Raw genomic sequence first — 14,595 nt, 5'->3', positions numbered from 1 at the left:
TCACTCCTGGAGAGATCACATGACTCGGAAGTGCCACTGGTGCCCTGGCCCTCCAAGGGTTAACGCAGATAGTATCTTGATGTTTATGCATATCTCAATATATTATATATACACATACAGATAGATAGATGTACTGTATATCGATATCACAACATTTGTGTCTGCAAGTCCCATTGGGAGACAAACCCTAAATTAATAACGTTATTATTATTATTACAATTCTAGCATGGAGAGGATATGATGCTCGGCGGAAATACCAGGGACTAAGGACTATAAGAAATGAAGCAGCTGTCCATATTCAATCAGGTAATAAAATATTAGTTGTGCCAGTGTATTCTGCAATTTTGCGATTTAGTAATACGTCATCACCTGACATTTGTGCAGTATGAAAACTGGGTTTCTATCAGTTTATATACCGTTAAAGACAAAGGTCAAATCATTCAGTGCATTATTACCATAATAGACATTACAAACTATGTATAAATCATAACTGTCATCACAGATAAGATGCAAAGGTTGTTTTCTGGAATGATTGTATTGTATGTCTTTATTTATATAGTGCCATTAATGTACATAGCGCTTCACAGTAGTAATACACATGGTAATCATATAAATAACAAATAATATAAATAACAGGTCATGAGAATAAGTGCTTCAGACATAGAAGTAACATTAAGGAAGAGGAGTCTCTGTTCCGAGGAGCTTGCAATCTAATTGGTAGGTAGGGGGAACGTACAGAGACAGTAGGAGGGAGTTCTGGTAAGTGCGTCTGCAGGGGGCCAAGCATTATGTATCGTGTGTCCAGTATTATTCACAGTGGTATTCATATGCCTCTTTAAGCAAGTGATTGATGGTTAAATACAAATCACCACACTAATAGATACATTACATACATACATATATGGGTAAATGACTGACAACACTGCACTAGTTAAGAATAACACGTGTTCATTACATAGAATTCTAACACATGACACAGTGTGGTATAAATCCTCTCGCTAATGTTACTTCACAGATACAATTTATTTATATTGGTAATATATCTATTATGCTATATTTTAGTTTTTTAGATTCTTTACCTTTCCTTCTTTTTCTACTCCCCACATTGTTCCCTAAATGAGGGAATAGAGGATTCATTACTGAATTCAAACTAAATAAGGTTTTGATTTAAAAGATATATTGTGCTTTGGTTTTTCCAAAGCTTGATTGGTTTTGTCTTGGAATTCTTTTTTTTTACAACTATGTACTGTATGCAGGCAGTTGTCACAAATAGATAGTGACGCTGTCATGCACTTCCGTGTACTAAGGCAGATACACCCTCAGGGTGTCTCCAGGCAATGTAGCTATGTGGGAGGGAGCTGTGCGTGGCCACTGAATTGACCTGTGCAGGGGGATGTCCTCTTACCTCTCCTGCACCGTTGGTCTGGGACCCGCTCTCCTCCCCAGCTACTGCGTGCCGCCGTCGGTGAAGATCAGGAACGAAGAAGTGAAACGGCGCTACTGCGCATGTCTGAAGAAATGAAGCTCCCGGATGTTCTTCTGAAAAACTTTATTGACCACAACACAAGGGCTACACCGCATTTCAGTACTGTGTACTATGTACTATGTACTGTATGCAGGCAGTTGTCACAAATACACTGCCCTTGGCTGCAATAGGAAACAACAACTCCCAGATTGCTGTGCTGCAGCAGGGAGCCACTTCCGGTACAGGAAGATATGACTTGTGATGGACAGGGCCTCAGCCAACGAGATTGGACTCTGTTGAGGCGGGACTAAAGAAGGAGCTATCTAAGAGTCCCTGGCAGGACACGCAGGTGCTGAGCAGTATGGGGACAGCTGCTATAGCAGATCTGCAAACACCTGAGAGATCTCAATATTGACTGTTGGGGACTCGGGGCTGGTCTACATTCCGCCCGTGTGAGTGGATGCTAGCTGGAGGGAGAGCAGTTATCATCGTGAGAAGGCCCAGAGGAGCATCCAAGTGAGAGCCGAAGGAGGAACACACACCGGCAAAGGGGATCCTCAGCGGAAGCAGTATAATGGGATACCAAAGTGTTTAGCAAAGCACAGTGCTACCGGTAGTATACATTTCAGAGCTCCAACGATGTTCCGGCACCATTACACAGGCCTTGATACCCAGGATTTGTGGGCTCAGCAACAGACACTGACATACATCCATTGTGATGGTGCTCATCTCTGATCAGGAAGTGGACCCACAGGGCTGAGGTAGGGATGCAAATTAACCGACCAGAGCCCAGAGACAGAGTCCTGTAAGAGTATCCATAGTCGGTAAGCAGGCAGGAGGTCAGGGCTGGTGGCAGTGGTGCAAAATCCAGGCAACGGCAAAGGGTCGGGGCAGTCGGCAGGCAGTGAGGTCAGGTCACAGTCCAGGGTCAGCAACAGGGATTCCAAATGAACAGACTAGCCTCCGGAACAGGGAAGCCACAGGGATGGCTCACAAACAAGAAAGGCACAGCAACAGGCTAGCCTAAGGAACAGGGATGGCTCACAAACAAGGAATGCTCAGTAACTAGAACCCAAGGTGGCCAGGCACACAGGGAAGGCTCACGAACAAGGAAGGCTCAGTAACTAGAACCCAAGGTGGCCAGGAACACAGGGAAACATATACATTGCTCAGGCAGGGGCTGGAAGTCACTGGCTGCTATTTAAGCCCTTGAACAGGTACAGCCAATATACCAGGCTGCCAGTAATCAAAATGTCCAAAGCAGCCAGATAAGGGCGGGTTCCAGTCAAAGCCTGGACAGGAACCCTTACGCCCATGCAGCATTTAATGGGAGTGTTATGGTACCATTGCTATGATAATGTATATAGTGATCCTTCTGTTAAGGATCATAAGGTGCCAGAATGTCCATTGCTATTTTCTTTATAAATATTGTTATACTATAAACACTACTGTAGTTTGTCTCCCGTTGCCTGCCCTAAAGCCACGTGTAGCATATCACATAAAGGAGTACTCAGGCCCTCACCTTAGCAGCAGGTGTTAGTGTGACACATTTAAGTATCGTTACATGTAAAAAAACATAGAAAACATTTTGGGGAATTTGGTTGAAATTTTTCAATAATGTGAATTTAAAAAGGAAAATCACAGAACCTCCTGCTGCCCCTTAAAGAATTGAAACAAAAAACAAAATTCATCAGAGGAGGATCCTTTCTTGGGGTTTGACTCAGATTTCAGCTCCAGCTTGACAATTTGTTCCAAAGTTCAATTCTGAGTTTGGATCGAACACTACCTTCTCTATTTGCTGGACTGAGTACCTAATCCATGGAGTTCGGATTTCGAATCTGTAAACATGCCCATATTTGGAAATAATATTCGTATTTGTTTACAGTGAATATACTGTAGCAAGAAACAAAAGAGTAGCTGCATCCATATACAATGACAAATACATTTTATTTGGATAGGTTTATATTTAATCATAGATTCATATGATTGAAAAAAAATAACAGGACAACATACATATGAAGCACCATTTTTAATAATGTAATTACATATTTCTATATAAAGAATAACATTAGAAATGCAAGTGGATTTTATATGAATTAGTCATAACGGTTCAAAGGAGCAGCTAATTACAGGTCAGTAATTTCTGCGTCTCTAACACCCACATACTGACACTGTTGCTTTCACTGTTTCATATTGTGCTTTACCAGTGGGAAAAGTTACAGAAATTACTATTAGTCACTGACCATAATTCCTCATTGAACTTTTTATAATCCATTGTCTGAGAGGCACAATGTTACTTCGAGTTACTCTCGTAAACTCTTTTAGTTGTGCCCAGAGCTAAATGTATGACCGTACCTTTAAAGCCACTAAATGGCATTTTACTGTAAATATTGCATTAAGTGCAGATAGATGTACACAGTGTTTCTGACACCTACTGTATATGTTTCCCTACAGTGTAAATAAAGGATGCATCTTAACACACACACACTGGCCCCATTGTGCAGCCTTAAGCTTCATTGAGTTGCAGCAAAGAAGAAAAGGATTAATGCTCTGTATTCCTTTCACATTTTCTTCCCTGTATTAACAAAAGAAATGTGTGACATTTAATACAGGAAGCAATCCTTAAATAACCCATCTCACTGACTGTGGCTAAAAATATCCCAGTACAGGCAGAGATACAGCATGTTTGTGGTACCAATTTTAAGATCTGAAATGATCAGAAACTGGAAATTTGCGTGGACCACGACAGTTCACAACTCATGATTTTAATTTTTATCCTCGTCTAACTTCAAGCGATTGCGAAAAGGTTCAAAGCCGTATAAGAACAGTTCTAATAATTTAGGAAACATTTGGCTTACATGTTTCTACAGAACAGCGCATATTGGAATTTGTATTCCTTTCATCCCTTTCCCAATGAAATCAGTAGTGGGGGCTTATCCCTTGTGCTTCCTCAGAACTTCCTTTCAGAATTCCCGATCTATTACAGCACATTCACATACCAGAAACAAGATGCCTTTTCATGCTGTCAACCTTTTTTCATCTGAAATGTAAATTAATTCTTGCTGGTACGCCTCGACCGAGATCAAAGTGTGGGTATTAACCTTATTGGGTCCTTTCCATTGGAATCAGTTCCAAAAGACTGTGAGGTTAGTGTTAGGGGCCAATCGTAATTGTTATCTATGGCGCTTCTCCAAGCAGTGCTCCTTCTGCAAGTCAACATTTGAAAGACACGGATTTCTTTTGTAAATGACCTTATCATTGCTATAAACGCTGTGAAAATGATGCTGCTGAAAAATTCTATAAGGATTACCCGGGCTCCTTTTTAATTATGGAGGGCTTTATTCAGATCGTACAATTTTATCTAAGTTGTTCTGACAGCGATTGATCTTAGCCTGATAGAAAATAGGAACATGGCCCCTAATGGAAACTCTCAACGTAGAGATTGTTCATTTTTTTTTTTTTTTTTGCAGCGTGGTCTTTTGGGGGTATGGGGCATTTGCATTTTAAAAATAAACAGACAGCCTTTCAAATACATGAGCTGGTGGTCGAGAGATCTCAGTGGGCTTATGTACTTCACAATCCATTGATCAAGTGGAGAAGACAAGAAAGACTTGAAAAATAATCTACTTGAAGATACATTTCCTTTGGGTAGAGAAAGAAACATACAAATAAGGGTATCTGATATGCAACACTGTCAGAAAGAATTTCACTTAATAATAGTTGGCTGCCGATGCTAGGTATTTCCATGAAGAATTCCAACCTACCTGGGAGGTACTAGAATTCCATAATATACACGAATCCTAAAACCAGAAGGCAACAAATAGAATTGTAATTTAATAGATATAGTGTGTGTGTGTGTGTGTGTGTGTGTGTGTGTGTGTGTGTGTGTGTGTGTGTGTGTGTGTGTGTGTGTGTGTGTGTGTGTGTGTGTGTGTGTGTGTGTGTGTGTGTGTGTTCCATTGCTGCCTTTTTGGTTAGCAGAAAACACTGCATAGGAAACCTGATTTAATGAAGCACTGAATCCATTAGGTTTAATCTTTGGGATCCTGCATAAAGGTCTAGTTGTCCCTCCTAGGTCAAGTTATACTGTATGCTTCATAGATTTAAAAAGCAAAAGTGTTTCTACTGTATATGTACCGCTCCAACATCCAACTTTGTTTTGCTTCCTTCTGTGCCACCTGTAATAAACAAGTGTCTAATGACTCGCAGTAAGGGGACTTTATGCCATCTTTGTCTATGCAAAAAAAAAATAATATGCACAGAGCTTGTGAAAATGTACAGGACCCAGATGCAACATTTTGACCAATTTCACATTTTTTTCCATCATTTTGACAATTTCTCCTGAATTTTGTGATTCCACAACAGTCAGTTGAATCCATGATCAAAATAAGTCTGTTGTTACCCCATTGATTCCTAATTAAGATTTTTTTCTTATGGAACCTAAAGAGATCTGATGTATCCCTTGTAGAACATAGTACAATTTGTTCTTATAGAGCGCTGACAGTTTACACAGCGCTGTACATAGACTTTTGCAGATACAACGGGGTAGATCCACAGACGTGCATTACATTTTTAGAGTTCTGTTATCGCCATTTTACACATCCAATATCCGTAACACGTATCCCCAATGGTGAAATCACCTGAAAGACAGTGTATCGATACATTTTAACAGATGTCTTGCTTACTCATATGCAAAGCATATAGTAATGAGCAGTTTACCTAACAACAGAGATTCTCAGACCTCCATTTGTGTGAGCGCACGATAATAATGCTACGATATCTAAGGCCTTCCAAAAGCTGGTGTTGCCTCATCCAGATCCTGATTTATCATTGAGTTCTATCTGGCAATAGCCTAAAAGCAATGTAATGATTATAGGACTTAACCCTTTCATTACAAAAAGTTACATGTGTCATACGAAGATAAATATTAGGAATCATATATATGTCTGAAAAACATCATAAACTATTATGTTTTTTTAGTGATTATGTTCGTGTGACAGGGCCTTATCCCCTGTTTAAATAGGGCTCCAGCAGGGAGCTGGTTAATTACAGCTAGAGGCAACTGGCCAGTCTCCACTTGGCTCATCAGTCAGGTAGAAAAGCCTCCTAGGTAAACTGCATGAGATCTTCAGAGCACCGGCGGACTGTGTTGCCAGAAGAGACTCACAGGAACAGTTGTCTTGAGCACAGAAGGACTGTGCTGCCAGAAGAGACTCACAGGAACAGTTGTCTTGAGCACAGAAGGACTGTGTTGCCAGAAGAGACTCACAGGAACAGTTGTCTTGAGCACAGAAAGACTGTGCTGCCAGCAAGATACCCAGAAACCATACCCATCCAGGGCACAGCGGACCCTGCCAGATGGTGGCCCCCAATGGACACCAACCCAGAGACTGATATAAAGAGCCCCTGCTTACATGTACCACTTTGGACTTTGGGATCATAGGTTGGCAAGAGGCCTATCCTCCCATCTCTGCAGATAGGGACAGGGAAAGTGAGTTATTCCTTCCAAAGAGATAGGCTGTTTGTTTATTTGGTTGCTTTCTTAAAAATTTATTTTTTGACACTACGGGCTGATTAAAAGCCATGCTTTATTTTCCCCAAATATGTCTCCTAGATTGTACCTCTGCACATGTCTCTTACAGTTGGTGTGAACTATTATGATAATATAATAATGACTGTATTAAGTATGTGTGTACAATAATGTATTTCCATACATATCTCAACAATATAAATCCATATTACATTTTTATTAATGTACAATTCAAATAAATGAAGAAAGGACACTATAAATAATGTGAAAATGTAAGACATGTATAAATGTTCAATTTGTCAATATTATACAGCTCAACCCTGTTACAATGTGAATCCGCTTATAACGCGATGCCAGCGTGGCTCCCAATTTTCATATTTATGAATACTTTACAACATGATTATTCGTATCTTAAATACTTTATTGTACAATGCACACAATTGTACATTATTTCTAACGCGATCCGCTTATAGCGCGATGTGATTTTTTGGACCCCAAGCACAGCGTTATAAGGGGGTTGAGCTGTAATAAGATTTGCATTCGTTTTCGGTAAGGCACATGAGTACTGCGTCTTTATCGCATGCGTTAATAATGTGCATTAAAGTTTGACCAATGCGCATGTGCAGTGTTTTGGAAAGCGCGTCTCTGAAGCATGAAAATCCCCATTAATAGCGCTGCTACTATTGTATCTCATTAGCTTTGCGGATACCTGTTAAAATGAAGAAAAATAACGTCAGTTCCCAATTTCCGCAACACGCATTACTAGCTACAAAATGATGGACTTCTGTAGATCCATCCCAATGAGTCATACTCTAATTTTTGTGCCTAGGGCACAAGGAGATACAGTATGGTGACTTGCGCAAGGATCTTATCCTGGGACTGAAACAGGCTCAGAGTCTGTGCCATTACACACTGAGCCACTCATTCAGCCTATAGCACAACTCGTTTACAGTCATTCCAAATCATTGTGGGACATGAAGGCAGAGTGCCCAGAGATGCATTTCATCTTGCACTCAATGTGCACCAGTATGGCGAGTGTCCCAGCACACATTATATAACACGGTGCATCAATATTTTTATCCATGTTACTCGTTTAATTTCCTTTATGTAAAAAAAAATTTTTTCAAAATCTTGAGATGGCATTAACCTCTCTGCTTTGACCAACACAATTCTTCATTAAATACAACAGAGGACAAACTAAGAGCATTGAGACAAAACATACTTTTCTAAAATACATAACCTTGTCAAATTACTTTGAGTGGAGTCTCATTAATTTCTACTCTCATGCTTGTATAATGGGATTGTTTACTAACAGGCCTGCAATTATTATTTGATGCTTTCTCTTTACACTTGCAAACTTAAGTCATAACCTCGCTTATGGAGAGATTCACAAAAGCATGGGGGCGGATTGGGCATTAACATCTATTCAAGTCAATCTTAGCCTCTTTTGCTTTAGTAAAAACAATACCAATTCATGTATACATTTCCTTCAATTAACATTTTCCAGTCGCTAATTAATTTTGATATATTCATCTGAACGATTATGTAATGTTTCCATGTTTTTAAGCAATGTGTATAACCAGTAAGCCATACAGTATGTAAGATTTCAAAGCTAGTTTGCTACAGACTTTGTGTTTTTATATATATATATATATATATATATATATATATATATATATATATATATATATCAGTGAAATTAATTTCAAGCAACAGAGGTTAAAGCTAGTATCTTATCAAGCATTCTTACATAAGAATGCATTTGTGTCCCGAATATTAAAAGCAGTGCTAGGAGTAATCAATCTTAAACAAGCGTGCATTGAGCTGTCACAAGCCTCTATGATGATGAGCATTTCACAGAGTTTCAGGATTATTATCTGAGTGCATAATATATATGATGGGCATCTGGTTGTAGATAATTTGTCATTCGTTCCTGAACTGATTGTTCATGGGGTTCTAGCATCCCGAGCCTGTTAATTTCACACTGTATGAACTAAATGCTTCATGTCAAGCTAGAAGTGAGCAACAAATTCATACTGCTGGGATAGAGCGTCTACCATCCTTTGACAATGTTAGTGAAGATCACTGTCTTAATCTTACTGGAATGATCTCGACATTACTCCAATGTTTCTATCATTTAGAAACAGACTTACTGCACTGCCAAATGTTAATAATGTTGCACACCTACTGTAACATGTAATTCCACAGGATTGCAACACATGTTACATAGCTCTTCAGCCAAACATAATAGCTGTAATTATATGTAGCTGAAAGGGTAACAAGTTGAGTTGTCATCCTAATCAGTACTTCAACCTACTGTACAATTTTTTCAGAGAGATTTCTGTCAAGAGTCCCCGAATCCTGACCCACCTGCATCTTCTAATGTGTGATCATGGAAATTACTGACATGTGATCACCTTGTCTTTTCTCTGTTGATTTCTCTGGTTGACAAGTTGCAGAAATCTGCAATTCTCTCTTTCCATACTGTTTTGCTGTTGACCCACTCACAAATCTTTAGCCAGTTACACTTTGATAACCATTCAGATTCTTTTACTCTGCACTGTTACTGTAAACCAGGGGTGGCCAACCCCAGTTCTCAAGGGCCACCAACAGGTCAGGTTTTCAGGATATCCCTGCTTCAGCACCAGTGGGAGTTTAATCAAAGACTGAGCCACCGATTGAGCCTCCTGTGCAGAAGCAGGGATATCCTGAAAACCTGACCTGTTGGTGGCCCTTGAGGACTGGAGTTGGCCACCGCTGCTGTAAACAATGATGTTTATAACCTATGAGTTGTGCTATTTTACAAAATAACAGTAACGGGATGCCCTGTAGTGTGATTAAATATCTTCTGCTTATAAAAGCACACATTCCTGTTGGAAATAATTATCCATTGACACTCATTGGGGTTATGCTCTAGAGTTCGCTAATGCAGCTCGGACACTAACACACGGAAACTTCAATTTACTTGAATGGGAGTTTCCGTGCTTTAGTGCCTGATTAGGCAGTAACACACTTAAAAGCAGGGGTGCTCAACTCCAGCCCTCAAACCCTCCCTACCCCCCCCCCCTACCCCCAACAGGTCAGATTTTCAGGATATCACAGTTTCAATCAGAGGCTCAATCAGAGGCTCAATCAGAGGCTCAATCGAAGACAGGGACTGATTGAGACACCTGTGCTGAAGCAGAGATATCCTGAAAACCTGACCTGTTGGGGGGAGGGGAGTGGGCTTCAGGACTAGAGTTGAGCACCCCTGCTTTAGATCATCACCCCATAGAATATTTCTGTAAATAGTTTTTATTGATACCATTCAATTCATGTTACACTTCTTAGCCTGTACATTGCATTAACAATACGTAACAGGAACACAAATCCTGGCATATACCGTATGCAAATAATACTTTCTCAGAGGTGAAAACTAAGGACGATTGCTAAACTTTGGGAATATCTTGACATACATCGACAAAAGAATAGCAAGATGCCAAATTTCTTTAATCAATTTTCACTGATAAAGTTGTTTATCAGATCTTAAAGAAATAGGTCTAATATACAACCAATTTAGATTTTCTGCATACATTATTATATTCTTATTTCATCCCAGTTGTATTATTCCTACTTATATTAATTTTTCTAGTCCTTCTATTAAACTAGTCTTTTGGTTGGGATTGTAGAACATGAGACATGTAGTTTATATGATTGATTGCTTGGATTTTCGCTATAATGTTGGCTTGACATGTTATGATTTGTCTTCTAGCTGCTGCCATAGCATTGAAACAATTTCTATACGGGGATGTCTCTCAAAAACGATTGTTGCTTGAGAAATAATTACATAAATTAAAAAAATACTGTGTTAAGATAACATTATTGGGGTTATGTATAGAGCATGTTTTTTTTGTTTTTTGTTTTAAATTAATTGAAACAGTGCATTGCATCAAAAAATCAATTTCTCCCCTAAAATCATTAGCAGCATATGTTGGTTTGTCATTACTCATGTTCTTATATTTGGATCACGTTTTCTTATTCTTTGCATGGTGTGGGTAATGCTCATGTGTGAATGGATTACGAATTCTTTGCGTCCACTTGCCTTTGTCTTTAAGTCGAAAAAACCTCGACAGACCATTTTGGCGCATTTTTAGCGCACAAAAGAGGAGCCTATTTGCAAAGTTTTTACACATATAATTTGCCTATGTGCACCACCGACAATCTCTACACTCCACCTCGGACTCCCCCATCTAGTGTCATTTTATTCTTGACAAAATAAAATACATTGCCGCACCAAGACACATGAATGTGTTATTCTTCTGTACGGCACGTTTATGTCAAAATTCCTTTTAGTGACACTTTGAGTCTCATTCACACATGGAGACGCAGGAGAACCCAGCCGTGAGCACAAGGACTTCCATGGCTTAACTCAGGGGTGTGCAAACTGGGGGGCGCAGGATTTTCATGGGAGGGCGTGGCGGTTGCAGAGGCACCACTCTTCCCCAAGGCATTTGAATTAAATGCCAGGGGATCGCGTGAGGCCTCTGCAACCTGAACTTACCGAGGTTCAGCCGGCTTCCGATGACGCGTTGAGTCTCATTCACACATGGAGAAGCTGGAGAACGCAGCCGTGGGCACAAGGACTTCCATGACTAAACTCACGTCTTCATTGTCATCATGCAAAGTTCTATTAGCCTTACTGGTCCTGAAGAAGTATATATTTATTGTTGGTTGTCACACCTATTACTGGACCCATAAGAAATCCATGTATAGTCTACAGAGCTTTTAGAACTTCAAAGGCCCCTGTGCACGCATGAGTTTGCCATTATGTTTTCATCATTTGGGAGTTGGGTCTAAATTTGCAAGGCTACTGATTAAACATATTAAGCCATATTTACTAAGTGGTGCTCTGTCGTAACACACCTTCTGGTGCCCGAAGAACCTTTATGGCCCACTCAAGTGAAAATACAGGCCACCATATCTTAATATCATGTACACATTAAAAATAATGCTCTAGTACTCACATGGCCTTGGAGCTACTCACCTGCCACAGACACTCTTGCAGGTAATGGTTAGTGTTGGGATGCCCCACGCATAGACAAATGTTTGATGTTTTTGCTCATCTTTCTCCCATCCTCTTATAGCAATCTGTAATGTGGCAACTACAGTATGAGATACATGTGGTAAAAATAAAGCAATTTTATCTTACTCATTCAGGGTTGAATTTCACAATGAAACCTACAGGCATTAGGTCAAAATAAAACCAGAACACCTTCACTTTTAGAGAAGCCTTTGTTGAGCTGCAATGTGTTGCTAACTCTTCCAGCAGTACAGGTTAGGGGAAAATAAGTAATATCAACCACAGTCTTATTTGTAACCATTTTCTATTCCTTCCTATGTAGCTTTTAGGGGATATGTTGCAAGAAAACAATATCCTGTATTAAAGAGTAATAAACAGCTCACCATCGAAGATCCGACTTCAAACAATAAATCCACAGACCATGTATCTAATAAGGAAAAATGGTAAGTAGTGTAATACATTTGTATAAATCTGTGGCTTTAAAATGAATTGTATGTATGTTTGTATGACGAGAAGCGCATGCTCCATAGTGCAATAAGGTACCAAAAATATGGGATTTTAATAAACAATGTCAGACAAATGTCCACTCACAAGGAATATAATAAAAACTTGCATAGAATATGGAACAAGCAGTGGTTTTCAGATGTCATCGCCGGAAACAGCGTCGTGCAGGAACAAATCCCGTCTCCGGTGCTGCGGTCACAGATATCCGCGTTGTATATAAATGGACACCGTTCAAGTGCTGCAATCGTAGGTAACAGCGTTGTGTAGTGACTGCCAGCACCAAGATGACATAAGTCCCAATAATGTCCATAACAGCAGGAACCAAATTCGTGCCTGTATAGAACAGTAGTAGTGGCACACAAACTCCCTCTCGACCTGGTCATGGTTACTTGGTTACTCCCTTTTGAGTATAATCATTGAGGAAGTTTATGCTGTGTGAACACCCAATGCCATTGCTATACTGCTCTATGTAGTTTCCTTCTCTCTCCCACATATCTTGGGGTACGGCTCTCCTGCTCCCCTGTCTTTTTGAAAATTCCCCATGATGAGCATCAATAACTGCTTTTCTGAGGTACTCAGAGATTTAACATCTTTATTGCATTGAGATGCTTTCCATACCAACAATAAATGTGTGAATGGGAACTTCCATATGTAGTACGGGAAATGGTCTCTTAAAATAAAACAATGTACTCTTCATTAACATTATTTCCAACAATATATATATAATAATTTTCAGCCCTGGTCAATCCACTGCTGAATGAAGGCCTCCCCTATGAATTTAATGAAGGTATTGCGGTTGCCTCTCTTCTTCACATTGCTTCAACAAATTTTCTGATTTAATCCTCCCGTCTTACTTTTGGTAGACATCTTGGTCTTTTACTTTCCTTTGGAATCCAGTCGAGTACCATCTTTGTTCGACGATGGTCATTTCTTCTTGCAATATGTCTGGCCCACTGCCATTTTCATTTCTTCACCCCTGTGATGTCCAAGACTTGTGCTTAGTTTTGAACCCATTCATACTTTTCTGTGTCTCTTCAGGTAATACCCAGCATGCATTTCTCCATACTTCTTTGGATTGTCTGAAGCTTCTGAATTATCTTCGCATTTAGGGTCCAAGTTTCCCATCCATAAGTGAGCACAGACAGAGTACACTGAAAACTTTCCTCTTGTGGCACAATGGAAAGTTCCCATGAAAGATTGTCTTGTTTCTTCCAAATGGGCTCCATCCTATCTTCATTCGCCTATTGATTTTATTCAAAAGGTTCCCAGCCATTGTTATTTGCTGACCAATGTAGAAATAATCTTTCACTTCTAGTTCAATTTAATTTGTTTCGATCTTTTCAGAGTTGACATTTGTTGATCTTCACTTTATATCCCAGATTAATATGGAGGACCACTTTTTTACTTGCTTCACCCAGTTCTCTGATTTGTTGCTGGAGTTTTCTGGACTTGGCAAAAATAACAATGTCATCTGCAAATCGTAGGTGACTCAAGTATTCACCATTGATTTGTATTCCTTTTTCTCCCAATTCAATGTCTTAAACAATTATGTGTGTTGCTGTGACAAGCTTTGGTGACATGGTATCTCCCTGTCGAGCTCACTTGCTGATCCCTAACTTGCTTGTATGTTAATGTAATCTAATGGTTAATGTAGCATTCTCGTAAATGTTCCTTATAATATCAATGTACGCTTCTTCAACACTTTGTCTGCTTAATGCATTTAAACCCACTGAGATGTAGACAGAATCAAATGCTTTTTCATAATTTACAAATCCTAAAATGAGTGGGAGACCATATTCATTACTTCTGGAAATCACTTCTTGTACGACTTAGATGTGGTCCATTGTATTATATCCACTGCGAAATCCCACTTGTTCTCTAGACTGGGCAAAATCCAGGGTCTGTTGCAGCCGAATAGCATGTATCTTCATAAAAATCCTGTAAGTGATTGGAAGTATACTGATTGGTCTGTAGTTCTGGAGGTCTTCTTTGTCTCCTTTCTTGTGGATGAGGATGACTATCACATTTTTCCACTGT

At 39.6% G+C, this 14,595-nt stretch overlaps 1 protein-coding gene across 6 annotated transcripts in view; it reads left to right on the top strand.

The window, feature by feature from the left end:
* Window positions 1–14,595, top strand: part of MYO3B (myosin IIIB) — a 410,453-nt gene that overhangs the window by 335,019 nt on the left and 60,839 nt on the right. For all 6 annotated transcript variants that reach the window (XM_075609095.1, XM_075609097.1, XM_075609096.1 and 3 more), the window contains 2 exons: window positions 226–306; window positions 12,377–12,497. In XM_075609095.1, coding sequence (XP_075465210.1) covers window positions 226–306; window positions 12,377–12,497 — 202 coding nt within the window. The remainder of the gene's footprint in view (window positions 1–225; window positions 307–12,376; window positions 12,498–14,595) is intronic.

This window comes from Ascaphus truei, chromosome 7 (genome assembly GCF_040206685.1).
Source record: "Ascaphus truei isolate aAscTru1 chromosome 7, aAscTru1.hap1, whole genome shotgun sequence".
Lineage (NCBI taxonomy): Eukaryota > Metazoa > Chordata > Amphibia > Anura > Ascaphidae > Ascaphus > Ascaphus truei.
The sequence above is the reverse complement of the archived record's forward strand: the minus strand, read 5'-3'. Positions and strand labels throughout refer to the sequence as shown.